This window comes from Cataglyphis hispanica, chromosome 17 (genome assembly GCF_021464435.1).
Source record: "Cataglyphis hispanica isolate Lineage 1 chromosome 17, ULB_Chis1_1.0, whole genome shotgun sequence".
NCBI classification, from domain to species: domain Eukaryota; kingdom Metazoa; phylum Arthropoda; class Insecta; order Hymenoptera; family Formicidae; genus Cataglyphis; species Cataglyphis hispanica.
In genome coordinates, this window is record NC_065970.1 from 4,526,873 (window position 1) to 4,554,462 (window position 27,590).

The 27,590-nt window shown below is 32.5% G+C and overlaps 5 protein-coding genes across 15 annotated transcripts; 3 read left to right on the forward strand and 2 right to left on the reverse strand.

The window, feature by feature from the left end:
- The first annotated feature begins 1,678 nt into the window (after nt 1-1,678).
- LOC126856001 (uncharacterized) lies at nt 1,679-4,536 on the forward strand. Of its 3 annotated transcripts, none has more exons than XM_050604157.1 (6): nt 1,679-1,809; nt 1,969-2,162; nt 2,580-2,783; nt 2,951-3,256; nt 3,418-3,654; nt 3,862-4,536. In XM_050604157.1, exons 2-6 carry the CDS (start codon nt 2,139-2,141, stop codon nt 4,060-4,062), a joined length of 972 nt encoding a protein of 323 aa, XP_050460114.1. In that variant the 5' UTR covers nt 1,679-1,809; nt 1,969-2,138; the 3' UTR covers nt 4,063-4,536. The 3 variants fall into 3 exon arrangements, with proteins under 3 accessions (XP_050460114.1, XP_050460112.1, XP_050460113.1); XM_050604155.1 differs by having other exon boundaries at nt 1,681-1,809; nt 1,941-2,162; XM_050604156.1 differs by having other exon boundaries at nt 1,688-1,809; nt 1,966-2,162.
- A 373-nt stretch (nt 4,537-4,909) lies between these two features.
- On the reverse strand, nt 4,910-10,987 carry LOC126855960 (nonsense-mediated mRNA decay factor SMG7-like). Of its 6 annotated transcripts, none has more exons than XM_050604081.1 (7): nt 10,938-10,987; nt 10,112-10,183; nt 9,682-10,020; nt 8,848-9,587; nt 8,617-8,760; nt 6,313-8,348; nt 4,910-5,701 (listed from the first exon to the last, which is right to left on the reverse strand). In XM_050604081.1, the coding sequence occupies exons 2-7, from the start codon at nt 10,141-10,143 to the stop codon at nt 5,477-5,479; spliced, it is 3,516 nt and encodes a 1,171-aa protein (XP_050460038.1). In that variant the 5' UTR covers nt 10,144-10,183; nt 10,938-10,987; the 3' UTR covers nt 4,910-5,476. The 6 variants fall into 6 exon arrangements, with proteins under 6 accessions (XP_050460038.1, XP_050460036.1, XP_050460039.1 ...); XM_050604079.1 differs by having other exon boundaries at nt 9,682-10,058; XM_050604082.1 differs by lacking the exon at nt 10,938-10,987 and adding an exon at nt 10,617-10,814.
- Nucleotides 10,988-11,142: 155 nt separating this feature from the next.
- On the forward strand, nt 11,143-12,755 carry LOC126856003 (iron-sulfur protein NUBPL). The gene is made up of 4 exons (XM_050604158.1): nt 11,143-11,290; nt 11,563-11,894; nt 11,966-12,339; nt 12,514-12,755. The coding sequence occupies exons 1-4, from the start codon at nt 11,213-11,215 to the stop codon at nt 12,681-12,683; spliced, it is 954 nt and encodes a 317-aa protein (XP_050460115.1). The 5' UTR covers nt 11,143-11,212; the 3' UTR covers nt 12,684-12,755.
- Nucleotides 12,756-14,235: 1,480 nt separating this feature from the next.
- On the forward strand, nt 14,236-18,723 carry LOC126855976 (chromatin assembly factor 1 p55 subunit). Of its 2 annotated transcripts, XM_050604121.1 has the most exons (6): nt 14,236-14,373; nt 15,231-15,729; nt 15,876-16,133; nt 16,374-16,701; nt 17,002-17,200; nt 18,575-18,723. In XM_050604121.1, the coding sequence occupies exons 1-5, from the start codon at nt 14,352-14,354 to the stop codon at nt 17,179-17,181; spliced, it is 1,287 nt and encodes a 428-aa protein (XP_050460078.1). In that variant the 5' UTR covers nt 14,236-14,351; the 3' UTR covers nt 17,182-17,200; nt 18,575-18,723. The 2 variants fall into 2 exon arrangements, with proteins under 2 accessions (XP_050460078.1, XP_050460077.1); XM_050604120.1 differs by lacking the exon at nt 18,575-18,723 and having other exon boundaries at nt 17,002-17,679.
- LOC126855972 (slowpoke-binding protein) lies at nt 18,075-27,338 on the reverse strand. Of its 3 annotated transcripts, XM_050604113.1 has the most exons (11): nt 27,015-27,338; nt 26,122-26,255; nt 23,803-24,236; nt 20,769-20,935; nt 20,222-20,487; nt 19,584-19,878; nt 18,925-19,016; nt 18,711-18,836; nt 18,565-18,638; nt 18,312-18,362; nt 18,075-18,225 (listed from the first exon to the last, which is right to left on the reverse strand). In XM_050604113.1, coding segments are annotated over exons 3-11 (1,434 nt in total). In that variant the 5' UTR covers nt 24,165-24,236; nt 26,122-26,255; nt 27,015-27,338; the 3' UTR covers nt 18,075-18,224. The 3 variants fall into 3 exon arrangements, with proteins under 3 accessions (XP_050460070.1, XP_050460069.1, XP_050460071.1); XM_050604112.1 differs by lacking the exon at nt 18,312-18,362; XM_050604114.1 differs by lacking the exons at nt 18,312-18,362; nt 23,803-24,236; nt 26,122-26,255; nt 27,015-27,338 and adding exons at nt 21,976-22,125; nt 22,497-22,700.
- Nucleotides 27,339-27,590: the final 252 nt, after the last annotated feature.

Consider the following 27,590-nt stretch of genomic DNA (forward strand, 5'->3'; position numbering starts at 1 on the left):
TTTATAAATGAACATTAGATTTTATATGCGATGTTAACTCAATCATCGAAATTAATTTCAGAAACGCAAGAAGATAGAAAATATTCAGCTTAAATTTATATTTCAAAACATTAAGTATCTTGAATCGATAAAAAATTAATTGTCAGTTTTGTTATTATATTGTTAGGACACACAATCAAAATATAGTAATGCAAAAAATATGTTTCGCATATTATCGAATTTCTTTCCAAAACATAATTGCGACAAGTATTAAAAAATAATTTTCTATAATATAATTAATGATTAATGAACTTTCGATGAATGATGTATAAAACTGCGATTATCGCAATAACATACGTGACTAGCAATAACTGTAGTAGTCATGAAGGAAGAGTAAGGAGAATTATCTACCTAGAAATGATCACGAAAAATGTTCCAAATGTGGCCAGGTTTGCTAAATAGAATAACTTGGACTATTTCGTCGCCATCTTGAATAGTCATATATATATATAATGTTATGTTTAGTTGTGGTAGTAATTTAATAAATAGTGTGTTGCTAACACACTTTTACCAATTACTAATACAACTAAACGTAACATTATACATATATAAATATTCAAGATGGCGACAAAATGGTCCAAGTTATTCCATTCAGCAAACCTGGCCACATACGGAACATCTTTTGTGATTACTTTTTTTACACTCTACACTAGTCTACACTATTGAGATAACTTTTCTTAAGGCCATTGCACGTTAAAAAATTTTAGTCGTAATCATAATGCCGTAAGAAAATTGACCAATCACAATCAAACATTCTAAACATAATAAGAATGTTTGAACTGTGATTGGTTGATTTACTTACGGCTTTACGACTATGACTAAAATTTTTTAACGTGCAATGGCCTTTACTCTTCATGATAGTATTACATATATGGTCTTATGTGCGGGAGACTTTAAACCAAGTATATAATAGGTATAGTAAGCCATGAACATAAGAAATATCTGAATGGAGCACAAAATACATTTTCAGGCGCAAGCTATGAAGTATGAAGACTGAGAAGTAGGAGAAATCTCGATGTGATCATTTTGGTTTTTCAATAATAGCATATATATATATATATATATATATAGCATACGATATATGTAAATTTAAAGGCAAATTCACATCTTTACAGAAAAATAGCAGCCAATCAAAACTCGCGCTGGTAGTAACAGAATGTCATTCCATTGTATTGCTTATTATCAACGCAAATTCTGATTAGCTTTTTTGCATTCTGCTTTTATGTCAAGATGTGAATTTATCTTAAATGTTAATGCACGTGAAAAAGTTTTATAATGGCGTTTTCGAATGGACGGGTTAATCCAACCCCTCAATTAATCACTATATTTTACTATGAATTCAAGTTTTTTATGGGCAGAGACAATGCAATGATGTTAAGGCCGTATTACACTATAGGATGCGAGTATGGTTGCGGTTGAGATTATGATTGCCGATTGCGGATTAACCAATCAGCCGACAAGCTACTTCTGATTGGTCAAGCAAGGACACACAAAGAGATACAAATCACGCAATTGTCTATCAAATAGAAAAAAATTTTGAAACTTCAAAAATTTTTAATTTGAAGGTCAATTGCGTGACATTGATGACTTATTTCTGTGTGTTTTTGCTGGAAAACAGCCGGAAACTTTCTAGCCAGAAATGTTTCCCGTCTGCAACTCTAATCTCTAAGCTTTAAATCTTTTAAATCCTAGCTCTTATGATTTAAAATTTTCGATCGATATAATTCTAAAGGCTAAAAGCTTATTACCTATTGTAGACCCGGCCTTATCGTAAGTCATTTGTCACATTATATTTATTGGTATTTAATTAATGTATACCGGACTCTAAATTGACGAATCAAATTTAAGTCCCATTAAATAATGCTCGTAGCTTTAATTTTCGCTTTTAAAAACCTGCCCAGTTTCATTCATTTTCAATCGTGACAGAAGGGCAGAACGGCGGAACCGAACTCCGAACTGTGGAAGAGAAACGGAAAAACGGGGAATTCCACAATAGAGTAGAGAATAACTTCGCATAGGGAGAATATTTGCTGATAGTTTTCGTGTCCAAAGCAACATTTTACGCTTGTATTTTTAATTCGAAATCGAGCTGAATCACGATGGTGGAAGAAATTCGTGTCATGGTATAGTATTGTATACGTTGGCATTGTTTAGTAAGGTGCTAGCAAAATCCTCATCGATATGCGTCACATATCACATTATAATATGTTGTGTTTTTATGATACATTCTTAATAACAAACTGGCTGATTGCTCACAGCTAATTAAATCATTTAATTTAACATACGCAATAAATATTTTTTTAATATTTCATTATATATATATATATATATATATATATATATATATATATATATATATATATTAAAAAAAAATATGTATAATATATATACATACATATATATATATATATATATATATATATATATATATATATGTATGTGTGTGTGTGTGTGTGTGTGTTAATATATAATTAAAGTGTTAATATATAGTTAAAATTATATGAAAAATTCATAATTTTTTTATTATGATTATATTTTAGTGGTGCGATGCATTAGAAGAATTGCTGCAATGTCCTGTATGTTTAGATACAGCACAAGGTACAAAAGTTCAATGTATAAATGGACACCATATATGTAATCAGTGCAGAACACAGCTGCAAATATGTCCTATATGCAAATGTTCCTTTATCGTTACAAGAAATTTGGTAGCGGAACAACTGTCAGCTAAATTGGAGGATATTAAGGTATAATCCTTATTATTCTCATAATTAACATAGTGATACTGATAATAAAGTATGAGAATAATATGAAAACAATATGCTCTTACAAGACAGATATATATTTTCTGATGAAATGAAAAATAATTGATTAAATGATAAAATTTAAAACAGAATACTAATACCATTTCCAGTTATCATTATTACATCCGTATCATGCACTCAATAGAAGAGTCTTGCATAATAAAGTATGTGTGGCTACTCAAACCGAGGCTGTTTGTATGCCTTCCACATCCTCTGCTTGTCAAACAGAATCTGTAAATCCATCTAGATGTCTGACTTTGAAAAATGAACAGCTACAACAAAAACCAATGATAAACTTAGCACCTAGAGTAGGGAAAGGAGTATTTCCATGTCGAATCGGATCTTGCACAGTGGAATTACCTCATGGAAGAATCATTGGGCATATAAGATATCACCATAAAGATGTATTTTATGAGGTATTGTTCAGCAGATTTTGAGGATTGTACCAATCAATGAGATTAGAGCATCACAATATTATAATTAAATTTCTCAAATTTAATTTGATTTGATTCTCAAATTGATTTGACATGATTATGTTCTCTTCTTTGAATTTGCATATGATTAAATATAATTACAGTTCAGCGCAAAAGGTACTGTATTTAAGAGAAAGTGGAATTTAGAATACGTGCAGAATCGTGACTATGATTATGCTTTCCACATTAAAGAAATGGGACTTTTCTTTCTAAATGTCAGCATAACTCATAAAGGTGACCTAATAGCTTATGTACAAATTGTCAATTGTACAACTGTAAGCAAGCAGTTTGTTTATATATTTGAGGCAATTGGGACATATAATGCTTCTTATACTGGTCCGGTAAGATTATATTCATATTTATTTTATATAATTTTCATATAAGAGAGAAATTCTCTTTTTCTATTTTTTCTATTTATGTAATTATTTTTTTTTTCATAAGTAATTATGAACTTTTTGCAAAAAAATTGTTTTTAGTGTGTCTCTCTTTCTCCTTCTCTTTAAAAAATAAATGATATATTAAATTATTAAAAACATTGTTTCCAATAGGTAAAATCGTGTAGAGTAAGGACGGAATCCGATTGTTTGCATATACAAGAGAACGATATGCGCAAAAACATGTTAGACGATAAAAACTTTTTTCATTGTAACCTTACGATAAAGCGTAGAGTCGATTATTCTCGCGAACTTCCTCATGGTAAACCAACCGCCGCCAAAGACGACATAGTAGAATTATTTGATGATATTTAATGGAAGAAGCAATAATTCGTGATATTACATTAAAAAAAAAAAAATAAAAACGCTAAAGACTATGAATTTCTTGATACATAAGAAGGTAAAAACTACATGCAACTTTATTCTTACTAAACATAATATTCCTATATAAATAATGAAGAATTTCATTTAATTACGTATATATAAATATAACATTTTTTACCGTTTATAGTTATGTTAACAGCTTGTAATTTTATTTTATGACTCAATGTAATTTTCATTGAAATAAGTATGGAGCTTTATATTATATTTAGTCCTACACAGTGATATTGTCTAATTAGTAAAATAGAGAAGCATTTGAGAAAGAAAGAGATTCTATCACAGATTGCAGGAACAGATGCAATCATATGCAAATAATGTAATAATTTTTCATAAAATATTTCCAATTTAATTTCAGTACAAAATCAATTAGGTAATTATATTGAAAAAATAAAAAAAAATAAAAAAATTTCTTATTTTGTTTGTTTGCTACACTTCTTATATTCTCTTAACAAAATAGAATATCAGAAATATTGATCTGAAATAAGAATTTTAAGAACTTGTGACAAAACGGAGGAATACTACGCAATATGTATTATGCGCTTATGTTATATATATATGTGATATTATTTACATATATAGTATTAGAAAGAAAACTTGTTAATGAAATATTATTCTTTTATATAATGTGAAATAAAGCTGTTACATTAAAAATGAAATGTTTAACATTATTATCGTTCATCTAATTTTTTAATATAGGATAATAATCTATAATTTCAGCATTCAAATTAATTACAAAATTACAAGAACAAAACTACATGCATCGCTGATATAATGTAGGTGATTTTGATAAATCATACATGTTTATTGCGAATTTTCTAAATACATCAGGAAAACACAAAATTCATGCGCCTCTCGCTTGTAATTAACATCTACGTTTTCATTTATTTCCTGCGTTCTAATTTAATGTATGTTAAGAGTTACTGCACTTTACACCTCTAATAATTTTTCCCCTTGTTGCTTGTCTATTTTATTTTCATACAAATTAATAAATTGCGGTTAATTCATCGTTTCTCGTTGCTCATATTTCGTCCCGCTTTTCTTAATTTGCAAGAAATCCGAAAATCACATAATGTGTCTGTTGCAGATTTCTCACATGCAATTACAAAATAAATGAAGATTATATTACCTCTGCGCATTTCATAATGCCACGAGGATAGCAGGCTGCATCTTATAGTCGAGCTCAGTATCCGCTTCTACATACTTTTGAGAATTTTGCGCATTTCTCTCGTCGAATAATTAAGTGATTTTTCGCCGCCGCGTTTACACTTGTGTGATTACTTAAATCGGCATATGCTGAATACCGATATTACACTGCTTGACCTTCTTTAATGGATTCTAGCGCGTCTCTTCAAGTGGTCCCGCCCTCGCGAAGCGATTTCTGTTGTTCGAGAAGCCGCTCTAATGGGGAAGGACCCGGTCCAGACCATAGAGACTGCTGATTGAGTCGTGCTTTCATCTGGTCTTGATCAGTCGAATTCGTACTGATCGGTGTATTAACGGTGCTCCATGTGTTACTGCTGAATAGAGAGTAAGTGTTGCCGGTACTCACGGGTTGGGACGGCTTCTGCTCGTGCTAGAAAAAAATATCAAGGATATATTTTTATTTAATTATCATATAAATATATAAGATCTATAAATTTCAGTATAAAATAAATTGCTATGAATAATCTTGGCATTAAATAAATCCCAGTTTAAATGAACCCAGTTTAAATGAACACATGAACCTTTGTTATAATGATAAAAATGATACATGTGTCACACTTGGAAATATAAATTAAAAACATCCTTGATTTGCATTATATATTGAAAGAATAGAATAAATAAAAGAAGAAATGAAAAACATATTTAAAGAAACTTTTCTTAGAATATCAGACATAAATTTAGAGTTTAATAACTTGCGTTTATATATTACAATAGATATTTCAGAAAACTTTAGTCTTAGATTTCGATTTTTGTCGGATTATATACATATATATAATAACTGTCTACTTTTTCAAATTCTGTGTATCGCAACTTATTGCAAATAAAAATTTTATAATTGAAAAACTAATTTGATAAATTTCAGACATTTATAGGAACATTTATCTTACTTTATTCTCTAAATATATTGCACAAATTTCGTCATGTCTTTTATAAACATTATGTATGACTTATGTATTTTTTTGACAAAATGATAGTACTTACTTCAAACAATCTGGAATCCTCGAAATTATTTCCTATCATAAGATGTCTGCCATGCTGTCCATTTTGTTGTTGCTGCTGATAATTTTTACCAGGCGTCAGCGGCATCCTACTTGTCATATTTCCGAGGACAGATGAATCGCTCCAGTTCGAGAATGCATTATCATTTACAGTGGAATCCTTCACGTGCATCTGAGTCGCGGCATTACTAGACGAACCCCACCAAGCGATTGGCGGTTGGGGCGGTCGGCTATCCCTCCACAAGTTAAAATGCTCTGCCGGCTCATAATTGCAGAACATGTTATAATTATTCGTCACTGGTTGTTGCGTTTGTTGAGTCTTGTTAACTATCTTAGTCTGATTCGGGAATTGAAAATCCATCGTGTCAGGATTATTTTTATAAAACGACGGCGATGGCTGACTTTGCGACAATGAGCCCTGACCGACGAAAGTTTGATTTCGATTGAATTGGTTCTGATTGAAATTAAGTTGAAAGTTAGATCCGCTCGTTGGACTCTGCGAATTGACTAGCGTTGTTAAATTCGGTTGCTGGGGTTCCTTCTCGTATACGGACAATGTCGACATCATTGTCGATATGTTTGCCATACCTGAACTACCGTTCATATTCAATTGATTATGCATGCTATTTGATCTAGAATTGTTCTGCATCATGTTCTGCTGTTGCAATCCAATAGTGTGATTCTGTTGTTCTACGTTCATGCTCGCTTGTAGCCCCATATTATTCGCTGGCAGATTCATATTTTGCGGCAACATACTTGGCTGAGCGGGCGAACCTAATCGCAAATTTTGCTGCAACATCTGCGCAGGGCTATGGGACACGTTCTGCGGCATCCTCTGATGTAACGGTCTACTCTGATTGATCGAATGATGTATTCCGTTAATGCCCTGCGGTATAGTGGAAACCGATTGTCCATTGTTACTAAGTTGTCCCTGTATCTGATAATGCGGTGCGTTCGGCGTCAGCGGTGTTCGGTTCGTCATAAAGTTGTTGGCGAATTGTGGATTCTGCGCGTTAAACGATTGAGTCGAATAGCAAACTGGTCCCAATGTCGGAGTCTGTTGACTTGTCGCCATGCCACTGGTGTTTAATTGCGGTAGCATTTGCTGAGCAACTTGTTGAGATTGTTGCTCTTTAACTACTACCAATTGAGCGGGCATGGGGATGTTGGGCGGTAACTTTATAGGTCTCTGCTGACTCTGAACCAATGCGGACTGGTTCTGTGAACCGACGGATGGACCGAGCGGCATTGCTAATAGCCGATTTGAAGCGCTAACGAGAGTGTTGTTTACATTGGAAGTTTCATTAGCTTTAGGCATCTCTAGAATTGGTGTCGGTTTATTCGTTATGGAAACACTGATCGGTGAAGCAACCGCTGCTTTCGCCTTCTTATCATTCTCTTCTTCGACAATTACGGGCGACACATTTTTAAACGTCACCTGTTTTTGCTCAGTTTCCGCGCGTCGCATAATCGCCTGCATTGCTATATTTTGCCGCGGCTTTCTTGTGCATGGAAGAGAGCACGTCTCGCCACCGCTCGTTTCTACGACGCTCGTTACCGAATCTCGATTCCGTTCTAAGGAACCCTGTGGCTTAAGGATGCCCTGAAAAATCTTCTTATCTGCCGAAATTTCGACGTCAGTTTCCACAGAACTTTTGCTACTAGCTGCTTCAGACAGTACCGGGCTCATCGAAGTGTTCAATTGTTTCGATTCCTTGTTCAAGCTAAGTTCTTCGAGTTCTTTCATCAATTCGTTGCTGGGCCCAGCGCCATTGCTTGTGGACGTGAATATGCTATCGCCTGTTTTCTCCTCTGTCGTAATCGAAATTGGCGCAGATCCATTGATTCGATTTTGAGCGAGACAACGTCCCAAATGCAGAATGCGTACGGCCCGTAATTTGTTTAACATCGCAGTATCGCCTTCTAGCGCAGTATTCGTAAATCTGAGATTCTCAAAACTCTTTTCCAATGGTAAAAAACCCTGAAGGTCGCGATCTTCTGGCAGTGGCACTACAGCATCTGTTTAATTATTTTTTATTAAACTTTTATCTTACTTTCTTATCTTAGAAGGAAAGAAGAGAAAAAGAAGAAAAAAAATTTTTTATGATATTAATATGTATTTTTTATATAAGCCATTATATTCTTATTAAAATGCAAATTATATAAATATAAAAAAGTTATTATAATATTATTTCCTATTATAAACTTTATTTTCAATCTCAATTATATTAAAAATATAACAAGTAAAAATTTAACTGATAATCTTAAATGCGATGCAACTACTTACACTCGTCATGCTTAAAATTCACCACACAATTTTGTAGAGCATTCAAAAGCACACAGAGACTGGGCCATATCTGTAATCTTGACGTAAAAGCAACTTCCTCCAAAACCGTGGGTTTTATATTGATCCAATCAAGGCACAGTTTTACTGTAGGAAAAAAATAGTTCTGTCTCATTTCGTTTCATTTTGCAATCATTATAAAAGAAAATTGCAATATACACAAAATATACTTACTAGAAGGCAACGCAAAGTATTCAATGATAGAGCTTTTTATCGTATAAACGGGTAACAGTAAAGCAGACAGAGTGCCTGCGATTAGATCCAGTATACAGTCACGAGCCAGTTTTTCATCGTTGGTCAATTGCTCGTTTTTGAACGATTCTGTGCTATCAGTGCCAATTCCGGTCGCATGTTGCAGAGCATATAGATTGATTACCAACATCTGTATTAGCATCCATGGACTGAAACTCTCGGTGGCAACTAACGCAATTAATGTTTCTGTCAATTGTTTACTGTACGAGCATGCAAGCTTCAAATCACCAAAATTGTGAATTATTCCATGAAGTTTCAGAAAAACAGCGATATATTCCTGAGAGTTCAATTTGGTCTTGCCATCAATATTGAAAGATTTGTCGTTCAAGGCAGAGGATAGAGTCGTGGCGAGATTTGCCATGGCAACGGGAAAGGGATGCTTGACAGCTACCGAACGTGCATAATGAAACACTGTTCCCAATTTGTCACCGCGGGATGCTTCCAAGAGCGCCAACTGATTATAAGGCTGCCCACTGGATGGTGATAACGAAACGGCATGTCTATAAAACATCTCAGCTTGCTTGCTTTCATTTCTATACCGTGCAATATCACCCAGATGTACAAGGCAATATTGGCAAGCATAAAAACAAGATGATTTGTGAGGTGGAGATAATTTTTCAACAGCCTTCCATGGGGATGTACATCCATAAACATAACCTTTCCTGTAAGAATTAATTCAAGTGTGTATTTCTGATAATAAATTTACATAAAATTATGCACACAAAATGCATAATTATACTTCTGGCAAAGACATACCTTCTAAATGGTAGATCCAAATCAAATACAGTGCAAATTTCTTGCAGCAAAGTCAAATAAAACCCGCTAGCTGCCTCTAAGCACCAACTGAGCAATGCCTGTGATTCACCGCGCTTGGGATTCTTCCTGTCCTTGGCCTGCGACTGCAGAGTCGCTATATAGTTCTTAAATCCAAGATTCCACAGCTCCTGCTCAACTTTCCTGTCCAAGGCGTATTCCAAATCCAGTATGAGGACCTGTTGGTATATTTTTTGCAATTGCTGCTGACATACCCAGGCATCATTATCGTTCAGCAAATCCTTGCAGCGTTGGACCTTATCTTTCAACGGTTCTGCTTTTCTGTCAAACATATATTTCGCATGTTGATGGGATGCAAACTGGAAAAATGCTTTGTATATATATATATATATATATGTAATTAAATACTCACTTCAGAGCCTGAACAGCTGCCTTTAGGCCCATATTCTGTCTTCCCAGAACGATCAAATGCAACGTCCTTCACCTGCACAATTTCACAATTGTTAATATCCTTATCATTATCAAAGAGAAAGTATAATTTTACTTCGCCAGAAGAGATCAGTTTTTTAATAATCGAAAACTTTGAGATTAATTCTTCTCTTATAACCTCTAATCAAAGATTGCTTCGACTTTTTCGACTACGATCGTCATCGCGGGATAATGTTTAGAGAAAAGATAAAGCAACAGCGTGTGACAAACATACGTTTCATCATCATCATCGATTTCTCAAGCGACAACAATACAACTCAATCAAAACAGATCACGATTCGCGTTCAGCAGGAAGTTGATTAAGTGGACGCCATTTTTTTTTTTAGCATACTAAAAGTACAAATAAGCGCGACTCGTGCAAAGTACGAAAACCCATCCTCACCCAATCCTAACCTAACCTAACCCGGCGATTTAAATCCGCGCGACACCTTGCTAATTGCGGGCGTCTTCTGCTTGATTCTGCAATCTTTCGCGAAGGAATCGACGATTCATTCCAACTGTCATGTTATCATGACAGTTGTCATGAAGCTTGTCATGGAAATCACCATTGAGATCTAAGGTTATGCGTGCCGTGATGTGTGCGTTTTTTCTTTTTTTTTTTCTTGTACCGTAAATACAAGGGTAAATGTATGTATTCTGCGAGAGAGATGCAAGAGGAGAGGTGGGGGGGAGGGGGGTAATTATTGCGTGGCGGCAAAAGTCGGGGAAATGATAAGGCGATCTGAAAAATCGCCGATCGAATAACTTACACGCATTTCTGGACAGCTGTCAGCTTGTCAACGCCTCCAACCGTTGACAGATGGAAGCTCATCTCGACGCATTTGGAAAAAAATCTGTGTCGCGGATTATTTTTCGAAAAAATTATTTTCGATTATTATATATAATGAAAGAAAAAAATCCGGGAAGATAAAAATTTTTTTTTTTCACGAACTGTTTTATGCCAGTGATTCATTTCTAACATATATATTTTATACAATGCACATTTATTTCGCGCGCACACGAGGTTACAGATTAATCTTTGAAAATGTTAAATATTTCTGTGAGACCGCGTTTAGGCGAATATTTTAAGCAGCTTCAGTACCTGTGGCAACGGCATGAAAAAGTAATTATTTTGTTAAAATTCTATGTACAAAGTGTCTAAAAATCTTATGCAATCGTAGAACTTTATACTTTTAACCTATTCTTGGAAAAACATTTTTAATAAAATTAAAAAAATTAAATTAAAAATTAAAATTTCTTGATAAAGAAAATTTTTAATAAATAATTAAACTTAAAATTCTTTGAAGAAAATGACAAATTATGAGATAGAAAAAAAAAGAATAAAAAGTTTGTAATTATTCGTCATCAATTATCCTTATTTCATATTTATTCTAGTACAACACAGCAGTTGATTCAGCTAAGATCAGGCAAGAGAGCATAGAAGCCAGACAGAAAGAAATCATGGCACGTGGACTTCCTAAGCGAAAGCAGATAAAGGGTGTTAAACAAATTTTGCTAGTTGCCTCTGGTAAAGGTGGTGTTGGAAAATCGACAACCGCAGTGAATTTAGCGACAGCTTTAAAAATTATTGAGCCAAGAAAATCAATTGGCTTACTAGATGCCGACATTTTTGGGCCGTCTATACCATTGATGATGAATATATACGAGTCACCCATGATAAATAAAAAGAATCTCATGGAACCTGTTATAAATTATGGTGTGAAATGGTGATTAATTGTCAAATACATTAAATGGGATAAATGAGTTTATGCTTTATAATTTTATTTTTTACATGCAGTATGTCCATGGGATTTTTAATAGACGAAAAATCGCCAGTAGTATGGAGGGGACTCATGGTGATGAATGCATTGGACAAACTGGTGAATAAAGTGGCATGGGGATCACTTGATTATCTTGTGATAGACACTCCTCCTGGTACAGGAGACACACACCTCTCCCTGATTCAAAATTACTTTATTGCTGGCGCATTGTTAGTAACGACGCCGCAAAAAGTTGCATTAGAAGTGACCAGGAGAGGCGCAAATATGTTCAAGAAGTTGGACATACCTGTTGCTGGTATTGTGGAGAACATGAGCACCGTTATATGCCCAAAATGCACGACAGAGATTTCAATCTTTGGCAATGCCACATTATCATTAGCTAAAGAACTTGGTAATAAATCATTATTATGATAATTTTTATTATATTATATAATTAGCAAGATATGCTTTTTTCAATCATGATATTGTTATTAACAAGAGATATATATTTTCTTGGTTTATTTTTATATTATTATAATATATATGTGTCTGTGACATGATATAATATGACTTGTGTATGTCACAGATGTAGATATCTTACAGAGGATACCAATGCATGAGAACATCGCAGAATGTTCGGATAGTGGTAAACCAATTGTTTTGGCATTTCCAAAAACTAGACAGGCAGAGATTTATAGAGAATTAGCAGAACAAGTCATTACATTTTTGAATGAACAAGAAATACATGAGGAATGAATTTGTACTCATGAGTAATATCTGTATATTTCCTTCTGTAAATGTAAATAATAAAAAAGATTGTAACAAGAATTTCCCAGAAATCTATTAATATAACGAAATTGTGTAAAATTATTATTATTATATTATCATCATAAATTATTACTTTCTCTATTCTCTAAGGTCAAATATGTAATATTCACTTTAAAAAAATGACATTTTTAAAAATATATCTCAAAATTGTTAATTCTTTGGATTAATAAAAATAATTTTTTAATCGTTTCAATTCAAATTCAAATTTAAAAGCGATGTTCAAATTTGCATAAAGTACAGAAAAAATATAAAATAATCAAGTATAATATAATGTACTAATATATATACGATATACAGGGTGTCCTAGAATTAGACTGACAAATTTCAGGTGGTTATAAAGAATATTAAATAAGTCAATTTTATCAATAAATTCGTATTCGTAAATAAGCTCTTTTGACATTAGATAGAGAATCAAAGTTCACATCGATATCTTTTAAACTACATATTACTATATAGCTATATATTATATCTTTTAAGGTGAAATTTCATGAGACGCTCGTTTCAGCGTTGCATGTGGTCATGTGACTTCACTCGATGCTAGCCGCGCTAGCGAAACGAAATGAATTGACTCTTTTCATGCGTTTTTCACAATATAGCGTCAATTTTAATGATATGACTATTTTGACGTTAAAAATGAATTCGTATGATGTTAGCCAACGACTAACACTTTTTTAAAATAATTTTGTATGAAATCGATTGTATTTCGTTTGTAGATGAATGTAATGCATTTATTTTTATTTGTTAGTTCATAATTAATTTTTAATTAATTATTTAATTATAGACCATACGAATTAAAAATGAGCATCGAGCGTCAGCATGAAAAGGCACCTTTATAATTACTTGAAATTTGTCGGTCTAATTTTGAGACATCCTGTATATGCGAAATTAATTTAAAGCGGGGAGCACACACTTTTGCATAAAGCGGGGAGCACACACTTGTGCATAAGCGCATAACCATAAACATAAAGAAATTGATTGGTCCACAAATGTATGCATAAGAAAATGAACCAATCAATTTCCTTATGCTTATTGTTATGCGCTTATGCAAAAGTGTGTGCTCCCCGCTTAAGCGCATAACTATAAGCATAAGGAAATGATTGGTTCATTTTCTTATGCATACATTTGTGGACCAATCAATTTCTTTATGTTTATGGTTATGCGCTTATGCAAAAGTGTGTGCTCCCCGCTTAAAAATAAATCTCTTCTCTTTCTAATAATAATATATAATATAAGAAATAATTATAACAAATAAATATTTTGCACAAACACACACATATATATAATAACAGCAGATTATTTTTTACTAACAATTATTTATATCTAAAAATAACGAGATATAATATTTATAACAATTTTTCTTCAAATTTGTTCACAAAATATTGTAAAATTTATAAAAAGGACAGCACTTTGGCTGGCCAATAGAAATAAACTGTCGCCACATTGCAAATGGGACTTGTTCTCTGCGATTAGACCGAGCGTCTCTCGTTGGTGTCGTGTACTCTGCTGTGTTTTGTCGATTTTGGCGGGCCGGGCTCTGCTAGCGGTACCTTTGTCTCTCGATTATCTGTAGTGTCTTTACAAATATCGGAGGGATAAATGATGACGGATAAGGATGGCGGTAAGGAACCTTGTTTTTCCCGTCAAGTACTCGTAATCGTATTTCCATGCGATAGTAAACAAATTATGGGCAATTGGCAATTTTCCTTTTCACGAAAAGGACGCCCCGATATAAACCGCCACGCTGCTCGTTTCGTCACTGGACAATAGAGCGAAATCTTATCAAACTTGTCGCTCTTGTTGTGTTTGTAATATGCATGAAAAATTGATTTAACGATCATTATGATAATGATTTCGGAAAGAGAGTCCGCACGATAATATTTCTAAATAATACAGTAAATGTTCCCGATATTATACAGGCTGGGTTTGGGATATATTTTAGCGCTATGAGCGTGCTCTATCCTTGTTCAACTTCAATAAATAACAAAGCTAAAAGCGTGTTCCCCGAACCCAGCCGACAATAAGCCGGTTGAGCGCGCCATATCCTTACAAGTATTTAAGCGAAATTGTTGCTACAAATTAAAAACAAGTATTTCATTCACGATGGAAATCCTTTAACTTCGTCTTGGAATGTTTATAATTGAAATATATTGAAGCATTAATTTATAAATTTGTATAAAAATGTTAGATATTTTTAATTTCACAAATTTTGACACAAAATGATTGCATACTTATATTATTAATCATGCATTAATTATATGTACAATTATAATAATGTAAAATTTATATATATGTATATATATATTTATAAACTGATTTTAGATAATTTACAGATGCGTAATTTATCTTGTGTGACAATTAAATTTACATATTGTCTTATTTTTTATATTGTGTTGTCACATTTATTATTTACTTTCTATAATGTTTCTGTAAAATTTTTATGCATACAAAGTTTAAATAGCTGGTATATCTGTTCAGAGGGCTTTGACGATGCAGTGGAGGAACGTATTATTAATGAAGAATACAAAATATGGAAGAAAAACACACCATTTCTGTACGATCTTGTGATGACACATGCTCTGGAATGGCCTTCTTTGACAGCTCAATGGCTGCCAGATGTCACTCGACCAGAAGGGAAGGATTATTCAGTTCACAGATTGATTCTTGGTACTCATACTTCGGATGAACAGAATCATTTGCTCATCGCTAGCGTTCAGCTGCCGAATGAAGATGCGCAATTTGATGCTTCACATTACGACAATGAGAAGGGCGAGTTTGGTGGATTTGGTTCCGTTAGCGGCAAAATCGAAATTGAAATAAAGATTAATCACGAGGGTGAAGTCAACAGAGCGCGATACATGCCGCAAAATCCATGTGTAATTGCAACAAAGACTCCTTCAAGTGACGTGCTTGTATTCGATTACACCAAACATCCAAGTAAACCAGATCCCAATGGAGAATGTCATCCAGATTTGAGGTATTTGCACGATTTGTCAAGCAGATATGGTATAAATGTAAACAGAACTTATCAATGTACTCCTATCTTTATAATTATATTTACATATCTATTACTATAATCATGTAATCATACATCATACTATAAATATGTAATTATACATATAGATTACGAGGACATCAGAAGGAAGGTTACGGGCTCTCATGGAATCCAAATCTTAATGGATATTTGCTTAGTGCGTCTGATGATCATACAATTTGCCTGTGGGATATCAATGCCACACCGAAGGAGAATCGCGTTATCGACGCGAAAACTATCTTCACAGGGCATACTGCTGTGGTCGAAGACGTAGCTTGGCATCTATTACATGAATCATTATTTGGATCAGTCGCTGATGATCAAAAGCTTATGATCTGGGATACTAGGTGATTATCTTTACATTACATTAATAATATATAATTATAATAAATCTTCTGTAAAAAGGTTTAAGTTTAAAAAACAAATATAAAATATTTTAATTTTATTAAAAAAATTAAAAAAAAATTACAGTTCTTTAATATCTATAAAGTAAATATTCTGTTCATATGATTAACATTAATGCTGTTAAAATTGCAATCATTTAATAATGTGCTTGTCATTATATTGTTAAATTTTAATGTCTGCAGATGCAACAACACCAGTAAACCAAGTCACACTGTTGACGCTCACACTGCTGAGGTGAATTGTCTCAGTTTCAACCCATATTCTGAATTTATACTGGCCACTGGCAGTGCAGACAAAACTGTAGCACTTTGGGATTTGCGAAATTTAAAGCTGAAATTACATTCGTTTGAATCACACAAAGACGAGATCTTCCAGGTTCAATGGTCGCCGCATAACGAGACAATATTAGCGAGTAGCGGCACAGATAGACGATTGCATGTTTGGGATCTCAGCAAGATCGGCGAAGAGCAATCCAGTGAGGACGCCGAAGACGGACCACCTGAACTTCTGGTAATAATGGGAATTTAATTGACAAATAAAAACATTATTAATTATGAAAAAGAATCTTTTAACGAAAGAACATACAAATATTTATTGTACATTTAAATATTATATATACATAAATATAAATTAATATACATTATTAATATTATTATACATTAAATATACATTATTAATATTATTATACATTAAATATACATTATTAATATTCCTGTTTTTCTTTTCTAATTTAAATAGTTATTTGACTTGATTATAGTTATTTGATTTTTCTTTTGGAATTTTTAATTAAAAATTTAAATATTTTTGCAGTTTATACACGGAGGTCATACCGCGAAGATTAGCGATTTTTCATGGAATCCGAATGAACCATGGGTTATATGTTCGGTGTCAGAGGATAATATAATGCAAGTATGGCAAATGGCAGAAAATATTTACAACGATGAAGAACCCGAGACACCAGGCAGTGAAATCGAGACTGGCGGTTCATAACGCGGAATTTAATTAATCGGTAATTTAAACCATTTTTATCGATTGAAGATTATAAGCGCTACAATTGCGCGTCATGTTGTTACATCTTTTGGTATAACAACTGATTCTGATGACAGCATAGATTTCTTTCCATCGAGAAATAATAATCCTCGCTTTTAATTGATCGATTATGCGAAAAATGTTGTAATTAGTAATGCATTTTGGATAGATAGCATAAACAATTGACATTTTATCGCACTAAACAGATTTATATCTTCTTGAATAGCATGTGCAAATAGCGAGTATTATTGTTTCGCGTGTGACGACTTGGCTATGTTATAAATAACAGAATAAACTAGCTAGAACATCTGCTAGTTACACCTGTTACAAGTCATCTTTTTGTATGAAAGCACTATTTCTTTGTTGCAAAGGAGAAAGCTCAAATAAGATTAGGACATGCCAAGTACTTTTTCTACTTCGTTTTAAGCGTGAATAATAAAGGAATGACCCAAACTCGAATGATGCTTAGTTCAACTTGCGCTTTGCCTAATTTCTTTTATTATTATTTCGTTATGACTTTTTTTCATTATAATTCTGTCACAGTAATTTAAAATAATTATAAATATAAAAGAAAAAAAGAAAACAGACATTGTAATAGATAGGAATTGTTAGTTCTTTTCCTAGAATTATTGCAATAATCAGAAAAGTAATTATTCTTAACAGTTTACAATTTTTTTTATCTGGATCGAATAAACATGTTTAATATAAAAAAAGCACGTAAATCAATTTTACACCCTCGGTTACTCCCTGTACAAATCTCTTTAAAGAAGCACTTTGATAAAATTAGCGATCATATAATATAATCATTCTCTTGGCACTTTGCAAGTATGTATAATAGGAAGTGCATTCTTATTCGAGATAAAATATACATATATATATATGTAGACTTTGTTCCCACATTATAAAGCTGTTTGTGAAAGCTCGTTGTATATTTGCGTGAATAAGGAGTCATCGTATTCAAAGCTGTTCAATGATAGAGCGTCTTCGTTGTCGATATTCATAATTCTGAAAAAAGAATAGAGCGCTTACATTAAATGCTTCTTCAATCTTGTACTTATTATAATCAGGACAATTAATTAATTATTTATTACCAAAATCTGCGCGTTAAATGGACATCGCTTATAGAGCGTGTCTTATGCCAGCTGCGCATGCAAAATACAATTATTTGCAACACCAATGATTACTTGTGAATAGGAATTCATATAAATATATACAAGTAGAATGTTATATATTTAATAATTATTTTAACATAATTAATTTAATATTAATTTAACCTATTTTATATACATATATATATATATATATATATATATATATATATATATATATCGAAATTAAATGTACCCTTTTCCAGCGTCTTGCCGTTTAATATCATCGAGGAAGCTCATTATGGAGGGCGTCAGAGTTGGACGAAATACCTGAAGTTAATTAATTGCGTTCATTTCGGCAAATTTAAAATAAAATGAGAAGAAAAAATGAGGAGTACTCACAGTTACGGCCGTGCATCGCATTTCACGGAGATCAATGTTCCTGAAAAGATCGTGGATCAACAATTCCTCTATACTGGTAAAATGATGCTCCGATTCCGTGAATATCAATTCGAGAAACCTCAGAACCTGAGATTGAAATATATGAATATTTATTGGGAGAGGTGCTCGTTTTGTGAATAAATCCTATTCATGCAGTTATTGCTATTGTAAATACCTGCGGATACATTTCGATGTCTGATAACTGGATGGGGGATGGTCTAAAGTTACATAATTCATAACCAGCACACATTTCGAAAAGCATATGCCCTGATAATATGAAAAATAACATATATCATTACATCATCTGTTAATATACAAAACGCTCTAAAGAGCGTTCAATAAAATCTTTCGTATTAATTTTATTTTATTAATTTATTTTATTAATCGTGGCGGACATTTTCTTCTTTTTGTAAAAAATTCATTATTAAATATATAAAATTAAATACTACAATAAAATAAAACACTACGTTTTATTAAAGAAATAATATTGAGCTTGATTAAAAATCATTTACTAAAATATTTGGTGTTCTTTTAAAATACAATTAAAAAGAATAAAATATTATATTTTTAGAATATCTTTTTAAAAAATACACAAAATAACAAAAAAAAAAAAAAAATAAAATAAAAAATGGGATATATATCTATATATATATATATATATATATATATATATATATATATATATATATATATATGCAATAAAATTTATATTTTATCAAAAATATAACATTTAGAAAGAATATATGATTGAAAATTATATTAAAATTTAGAAAATAATATTGGGGAATCTTTTAAATTAGAAACTCTGGATTAATGTATTGCCATAATATGTACCGAAGCATATAATGTCGATCGAAGTGGAATGTGTTAATCGAGACGTTACAATATGATGTATTCGACTGGTGAAACCTAGAAGACTATTCTCCAGACCGGCTAGTCTTGCTACGCCGTTCTGAATCACCACATTGCCCGAATGGAGATGGGTCACCGTGGGAAATCCTTGCTCCTTCAGGAACACCAGCGCTTCCAGAATTTGTCGTCCCATTCGTTGCACTTGCGGTAACGTGAGTCCCTTGCCACGCGCAGAATATTTGTGAATCCATTTCTCGCTCCAGCAGTTTCGTTCGATCTGTTAAACGATATATTTTTCCTAAGGATATACATCTTTCGTGAAAATAGATATGCCAAAACTTCTTTGTGTTCTCAGTTAATATTGGATATAAAACACGTCTTTTGCGCAAATTAATCTTTATAGACGTATAAAAAAAATAATAAATTACGAAGTCTTTAATTGTCTTAAATGGACTTTAAATACTTTTAATATTAACATCTCTTTAAGAGGGAAAAATAAACAAAAATCAGGTGTGTTAAAATATCTGAAAGTAAAGTTTGTACGCGCGTTTTTTATCACCCTGACTAAAAATTGAAACCTGAAAACTTAAATATTTCTATCCCAAGAACGAGATACTCACGCCGTATATGAGATCCTTGAGACTACCCTGGTTGATGGGTTGCACCAGGACAATGTATGTTTGGTCCTCGTACTCGAGAAAATCAACGTGAAAAACGGGACAGATGTAAGGGTGTTGTAAGGCCAGGAACAGATTGTTCAAAATCTCCTTAGTGGAGGGACGGACGGACAGCGGGCAGTTCCGATTCAACGGCATCAAAGTCAGTAATCTGTCCGTCTTTAGGGACGTGTCCCTCACCATGAACCAATATTTGTCCACCCTTGATCCTAAAGGATAGCAATTTTAATGGAATTTTTTTACAAGAATTTTCTAAAGAAATTTCCCGATCATTTAATAAGAGACAAAAATTAAGTATAAATATTATTTATATATTTCATATTATATATTTCAAAGTATAAAAAAAAATTGCAAAAAAAATCACTTTTTATACTCGAAAATTCGACTTTACTTTTATTTTTTTATTTTCTAAACTTTTATATCACTTGTTTCTATTTTATTATTTTTTTTTCTTCCTATTCAGCTAATGACGGACAACAAAGAGGCTCACCGATATTATTGAGTTGCTTGATGAGAACGAAACGCGGCGTCTTATCGATGTAGTCCCGGCAAATTGATAAAGCACGATCGCGCGATTTTTTCTCCATTTCCATGTACTCAACTCCGTCCTCGCTGATAGATTTCGATCCGTGATTCAGCGCCGTGTAACGTCCGTTCCTGTTGAGTATAATTAAAAATTTCATTTAATTATCCCGGTTTAGCTGTCTTTTTTATATTTTCCCCTCCGACTTATCACCGAGAAGATAAAACTCAAGGCAACGTGGCATTATTTTAATTGTGTCAGACGATCAGATGAATTATCCTACACATTCTGATCAAGATATAATCTCAGATTTATATTTGATTAGAATCCAGCAGGATCAGTGTGTAAAGTCTCTTTTAAATAAATTTTCTTCGTGGTTATTACATTAGAGAGAATAATATAATAAAAAATGTAAAAAGACAGAGTCACTCTCTCTCTCTCTCTCTCTCTCTCCCTCTATTCAAAAAAATAAAATTTCATGAGAGTGTCCTGATTTCTCTAGAAAACAAAAGAAGTCCCTGAGAATTCCAGGTTTTCCATTTTCCAGGAAATATGGACATGCTGTAAAATATAAAAATAAATATAAAAATAAATTTTTTCTATCAAATAGATACATTTTGTTAACATCGATTTTTTTTTATTTAAATAAATAGTTTCCAAAAATCTTTTGCTATATTAAATAAATTATTATTTGCATATAATAAAAATTATAACTTTTTGAATAAATTATTTAAGATTTTAATAAAAAGTATTTTTATTTGAATATAAAAAATTATTTATTAAAATAAAGAAAACCTGTGTTTTTGAAATAAGCAGTCATAAGTTAAAAAAATGTTTTTTTAAGAGAAGTAATTTAAGTATAATAAAGATAAAAAAAACAAAAATTTTTTTATTTATAAATATAAGCATATTTGCTTTTATTATATATATATATATATATATATATATATATATATATATATATATATATATATGAAATAACTAATACTTTTGCAACTATTTAAATAAATACTTTTTTAAATAAAAGAAACTTTTGGATTTAGTATACTTTTTGTTCAGTGTAATAAAATAATAAATAATTCGTATATTTCTAATCTGTTTTTTTTTTAATCCAAGATTTTAATAATATTTGTTTAATATCTCGCATTATCGTATGAAAAAGGAAACTTTCTACCTGTCGTCAAAAGATGCAGCGCAGCTTCGCGCTTGACTGACGGATAGTTCCCGTGCATTATCACGCGGCTTCCGACCGCAACAAAAGCGGATTAGATTCGCAAGCCACGGATTACGATGCGTGCTACTTTCGCGCCACGTTGCTCTATGACTGCAAGGGGTTTCATCCAATGAAAAGAGAAAAAAAATAAGAAAAAAAAAAAGATCGTCGTACAATGACTGTATACCGTCGTGTCCCAAGTAACAAAGTAACGTCAAATGAAGTCTTACTGATGCTAGAAACGTCATTAAGATGTTATTAAGACGTCATTTGACATCACCTTGCTACTTATGGGGGGTGTAAGTCAATCTTTCTACGACGCGAGGCACGGTAATTGAATTAAAAAGATCGCGGAGCATCCCAGAGCTGTTCTAGATTAAAAAGATGCGCGCGAATTTGTTCGAAAATTACGAAGAATTAAAAGGGATTCCGAAAAGATTCCGAAACATTGCCTTGCGCATTTTTGCCATTCACCGTTTTACCTGCGTACAGCAACTCGGAAATTTCCGTCCACCCGATGACAATTGTCTATCGTGGATTTTCGATGATTATCTTGACGTTCACTGCTCATCACTAATCACCGACCAGGCATTTGCATGAAACGGCGTATAATATTATATAGGCGATAATAATAAATTCGCGAGAAAGGAAAATTCACACTCGTGTATCGAGAAGAACTAAATGTTCGAAGTACTTTCGATGTATGTATATGTTTACAAAGAGAAACGAATGCTCAAAGTCAATGCGTGTAAAAAGTGTAGCAATTGATTTATAATTCTAGCGACACAGAATGATATCATAATAGAGGTAATATCTAACATAATATCAGACATGTCTCTAGAGTGGACGATGAGGAGAGGAAGAGTGGGATTATTAATTAAATGTTGGTTACTCGTTGAAGCAACAAGTAATAACTGATTTGAAAGAGAGAAAGAGAGGAACAATATATAATATACTCTGTTATATGAATAATATATAGCCTGAGGGATCGTCTGATCGAGAGATTGTTACATACAGGATGTCCCAGAATTAGACTGACAAATTTCAAGTAATTATAAAGGACACCAAAACAAAACAAAAATTTTGTCAATAAACTGTCCGCAAGTAAATTATTTAGGCACTAGAGAATCAAAGATTAACAAGAGCAAAAAAATCTTTAAAAAAAATTATTATTATTATTTTTATTTTTTATTTATTAATATTATTCTTTTTTTTTAATGTGGTTAAATAAAAATGTTTTTATTAGATAGAGGTGTCCTTGTTAGTCTTTGATTCTCGAGAGCCAAAACATCAAATCATTTGCGAACACGGATTTATTGACAAAATTGGTTTATTTTGATGTGCTTTATAACTATCTAAAGTTTGTCGAAATGGGACCTTATACAATATAATTTGACTATGTTATTTAAAAAATTATATTATAATTATATTATTTAAAAAATGTGTTAATTTTAGAATATTTATTATTCTAAATCAATATCAATTTCTAATATATATCTTCTATATTAATATATATATATATATATATATATATATATATATATATATATATATTTTCCAGTAACTTCAATTTCATTACAACTTTATGCACTTTTCAATCATCTTCAATTACGTAATTCATAACTCTACAATTTTTTTCCAATTTTATAATCCTTAAACTTTGCTCTTATATAGTTTTATAATTTTATTACTCCATAATTCTATTTTGTACCGTGTATAACTTCATCGATCTTCATTATTATTCATAAATTATGTGAGGAATGCCCCTCGTTATTTTCTCTCTCTTACTTGACGTCGCCCTGATCCTTGTATCCTCGCGCCGCCGACACGCGGCTGAAGAGCAGCCGCGCCAGATTGTCCAACTTGTTCGCCAGCTGATGACCCTTGTCATCCTCGCTCTCGTTCTCGTCCTCCGTGCTGACGCTTCGACCACGTCGCAGCGAACCCCGGGCGGAGCTCATCGCCCTGGCGTTCAGCTCCGTCGCGCTTTGCGTTCTGCGATTGACAGCGCGACGACGGCGACGAGTGCTCGAGTGGCCGGTGCGGTGCTGACAGAATCGGTCGTGGCCTGTCACGTCTGACTCGCGATTCCGCTGCCCGCCGCTATCGCTGTCGTCCTTCTTGTTTAGGTTCTGGTAGAGATTGAACATCCCTTCGATTGGTTTTCCCTTCGCTGTCGCTTGGTCCCAGCTTTTGGTGTCGGAGATGCCGTTGTTGTCCGCCTATTGCGAAGCGTCTTGTTAAATTTTATCTCCTCGAAAGAGATACGAATCAAAGTTGGAGATTATCAAGCGATCCCCCGACGCTTTTACGTAAAATGAATTCATGAATATTTAACGAGAGGCTCTCTTATCTGATTGTTCTAGATTTTTTTCTAATTTTTTTACGCGCGCAAAAATATATTAATTTAATTATATTGCATGGATGATAACGAATACTGATTTGATTCTGATAACAGAGTTAAATAGATGTAATATGAATGAGAGATTGGGTCCTGCAATTTTTCAAAGTTTTTCGAAAATTGTTCAAAGTTTTCGAAGATCAAATTTCTTCTCAAAAGAAAATTTAATAATATGAAATGGATAATTCTTTCAAAGTTTATTCTTGCCACTTTCATCTAGCTACATGTAATATAGAAGATTATTCGATTTAACTTTCAATGATAATGGAATTCTCTGATAATGGAAAATTTTTCGTTACCATCGCAATGATAAAATTATTCCAACAAAATTAGAAATTGTATCGTACAATATTTTATTAAATTCTAAATATCTGCAAAAATATTATTTTATTTTTAATAATTTTTTTTTTATGAAAGTTTGTTAACGCGCGCGTATATCGGATTTAATTTATTAAAAATGTAACAAAATATTTTCGAGGAAAACCAAGTCAGAGAGTATGAATATGATATATATATGTATATATTCGATATATAATATAATACAACTTTTATAAAATTAATTTTAAATTTCAAGTATCTTTTTCCTTCAAAGGAAATAATTATATTCTTTCTATTAGTTTGCTAAAAAAATATTTCTTATATATGTATACGTATTATGTATTACAATGATAGAGAAAAAATATTCTGATTTCATAATTGTCAGCGTTTACCTTTGTAAAGGAAAAGAACGATGAGGAAAGAAGAAGCTTTTTTTAATTGACTCTCGGGACTCTTCGTCTCTTTCGAGAAAAGTGCTTCTTTTAATAGCTTTTTATAAACTGCGGAATTTTTCCTCTGACCTTTCTCGGTCCAATTTCACAATCGAAGCAAATTATTGTGAGTCGACGAGTCGCGAGAGATACACGCGAATATATTATTAAGCACGGAATCGTCTATCCAGCTATTAATAACGCTCTCGAAATTCCAGATCGATATATGAAGCGAATAATAAACCGCGTCCGATCAAAACATTATTTGTCTCAGGATGTTTTATCTTATGTTTTCGCGAGGTCGTATATCTTAAAAGTCTGTTCGCATAAAGAGAATAATGGTACAAAGAAAAATGGTTCTCAAGAATGTTACATGATCGGATTAGCATTTTTTTTCATGCAAATCTTATTATATCTCGTATATCTTATAATTATATTTCCTTTGTACGCGCGTGTTTTGTGTATATAAAATGCTGAAAACAATAAATAACGATTTAAAATGTATTTACAATAAAATATCGACCGCGTTGATATAATAGCACTATCAAGGATTACTACCTTTCATTAAATTAATGATCATTAAGTCTAAGTATTCTGGAAGATATATTATTGATCACTCAAGATAATTCATATTGCACACTTAATTCATGAGTAAACATAGTACAAGATATTCGTGTAACTATGTAGTATCTCTTAAATTTTCTCTTCCAAAATTTAATTAATATTTTTTTAATTAAGAATATAATAAATAAAATTAAAAAGTAATATAAATAAATAATTATATATGTAAGAAATTAATATTTTATTAATTATAAGATTATTAACTGTATATATTATTATAATTATTATTAAGTCTATGATATTTAATTATTGTAGCGCCAAATCAATTTTCTCCTAATTCTTAGTGCTTGGTATCATCGACTTAATCTATTGTCAACGATTTAATTCGTCACTTACCGTTAAGAAACGTGAATCGCGCCCTTTGATGTTGAATTTTTTCGTGAAATTATTCGACAAAATATCACAGGGGATCGATTGGTCCTTAGAATCGTTGGTCGATGAAATTTCCGCAAACGGCGCTATCAGAAATGCTTAAAAAATTATGAAAATACAGATGTTTTTACATATTAAATTGATAAAAAAATCTTTGATTTAATGATCTTTTATATATAACTCTATATCGATCAATCTGATCTACAAGACATTTATATGATATTTATGGTGGCAATAAAATATGATGACAATTTATTGAAAACACATTTTTTTATAAATTATTCATGAGAAAATATATAATTGTTATATAATTATATATTTTTTCATGAATAATTTATAAAAAAAAGAAAAGAGAGAAAATATATAATTATTATATAATTATTCATGAGAAAATAAAATGCTATTTCCATAGCATTAAAATGTTGTGAACATCTCTATATGTTACTTGGCAACGAAAGCGCGATATACATAGGAGGGTCGATATAAGTCGTATACATTTTATATTTTTAGGACAAAATTTTACGCGCGAGAAGAGATGTCAATTTTTCAAATAAATTTTTACAAATAAAGTAGAGAAAAACTACTACTAGTAGTATCTCTCATATAAAGGATCTAAAAATATTTTAAACATTGCATTAAGCATTTCAAACCATAATCTAAAGGGTGTTTTATCATTTTTAATAAAAATTTTGTTTTTCCTACATATCTCGCACAATCCACATTTCCGTCTATACATAAGAATCTCGTAAGAAAAAAATTAAACTTTTTCATCGATAACTAAATAATCAGGTCGTCGTAATCGGAGGGATCGAGAGCGCGACGATCCCCCGATTTTTCCCGGGTCAGGTGCAACGTACCCGAAGTTCGAGTTTTCCGTGCTATCGACCCGTGAGTCGTCGTGGGCAGTGTACGGGTCGGCGCGCGGGATTTCCAACACGCGTGATTCCGCCACGGCGGAATCGCGACCTGAGACGCGGAGGACGACGCCGCCGAGCAGCAGCGAGGCTGGGTGGACACTGATGGGGTCCCGGCGACGGTGGTGTGGTGTAGTGTGGCCGACCCGGCGCGACACAGATTCCGCACAACCCCACCTTCCCGCGCTGCTCATCGCCCCCTTCCTCGAGTGTCGAGGGTGAGGCGAGGTAAATGGCACGGATATGGCCATGAAACTCTCTCTCTCTCTCTAATCTTCGACTAATCTGCAACTGGAAAGCGATTTTAATATGCGAAAAATACAAGTTTCTATAAATGATACAAATTTAGAAATGTTCTAAATTTGTACAAGTATGAATTATATATTATATGATTTTTTGCAATCTACAAAAAAATTTATCGTATTTAAACATTTAATTATTTTATTTAAATATTTTATTCATGTAAATACGGATATAAAGCGTAATTCCGAACACGTGCAATTTTGCGCGCGTAATTCT

What these genes read in the sequence shown, in the direction of transcription:
- LOC126856001 (XM_050604157.1), top strand. Translation starts at nt 2,139, where the DNA reads ATGGTGGAAGAAATTCGTGTCATG. An exon ending in TGGAAGAAATTCGTGTCATG is followed by an intron (nt 2,163 to 2,579) that starts GTATAGTATTGT and finishes ATTATATTTTAG; the next exon opens with TGGTGCGATGCATTAGAAGA. An exon ending in CTAAATTGGAGGATATTAAG is followed by an intron (nt 2,784 to 2,950) that starts GTATAATCCTTA and finishes TACCATTTCCAG; the next exon opens with TTATCATTATTACATCCGTA.
- LOC126855960 (XM_050604079.1), bottom strand. An exon ending in ATACTTTGCGTTGCCTTCTA is followed by an intron (nt 8,761 to 8,847) that starts GTAAGTATATTT and finishes TTTTTCCTACAG; the next exon opens with TAAAACTGTGCCTTGATTGG. An exon ending in GAATTTTAAGCATGACGAGT is followed by an intron (nt 8,349 to 8,616) that starts GTAAGTAGTTGC and finishes ATAATTAAACAG; the next exon opens with ATGCTGTAGTGCCACTGCCA.
- LOC126856003 (XM_050604158.1), top strand. Translation starts at nt 11,213, where the DNA reads ATGTTAAATATTTCTGTGAGACCGCGTTTAGGCGAATATTTTAAGCAG. An exon ending in ATAAATTATGGTGTGAAATG is followed by an intron (nt 11,895 to 11,965) that starts GTGATTAATTGT and finishes TTTTACATGCAG; the next exon opens with TATGTCCATGGGATTTTTAA. An exon ending in ATCATTAGCTAAAGAACTTG is followed by an intron (nt 12,340 to 12,513) that starts GTAATAAATCAT and finishes TGTATGTCACAG; the next exon opens with ATGTAGATATCTTACAGAGG.
- LOC126855976 (XM_050604121.1), top strand. Translation starts at nt 14,352, where the DNA reads ATGATGACGGATAAGGATGGCG. An exon ending in GATGACGGATAAGGATGGCG is followed by an intron (nt 14,374 to 15,230) that starts GTAAGGAACCTT and finishes ATATCTGTTCAG; the next exon opens with AGGGCTTTGACGATGCAGTG. An exon ending in CTTATGATCTGGGATACTAG is followed by an intron (nt 16,134 to 16,373) that starts GTGATTATCTTT and finishes TAATGTCTGCAG; the next exon opens with ATGCAACAACACCAGTAAAC.
- LOC126855972 (XM_050604112.1), bottom strand. Translation starts at nt 24,164, where the DNA reads ATGTTCAATCTCTACCAGAACCTAAACAAGAAGGACGACAGCGATAGC. An exon ending in AAGGATCAGGGCGACGTCAA is followed by an intron (nt 20,936 to 23,802) that starts GTAAGAGAGAGA and finishes TATACTCAACAG; the next exon opens with GAACGGACGTTACACGGCGC. An exon ending in TGCGATGCACGGCCGTAACT is followed by an intron (nt 18,639 to 18,710) that starts GTGAGTACTCCT and finishes AATTAACTTCAG; the next exon opens with GTATTTCGTCCAACTCTGAC.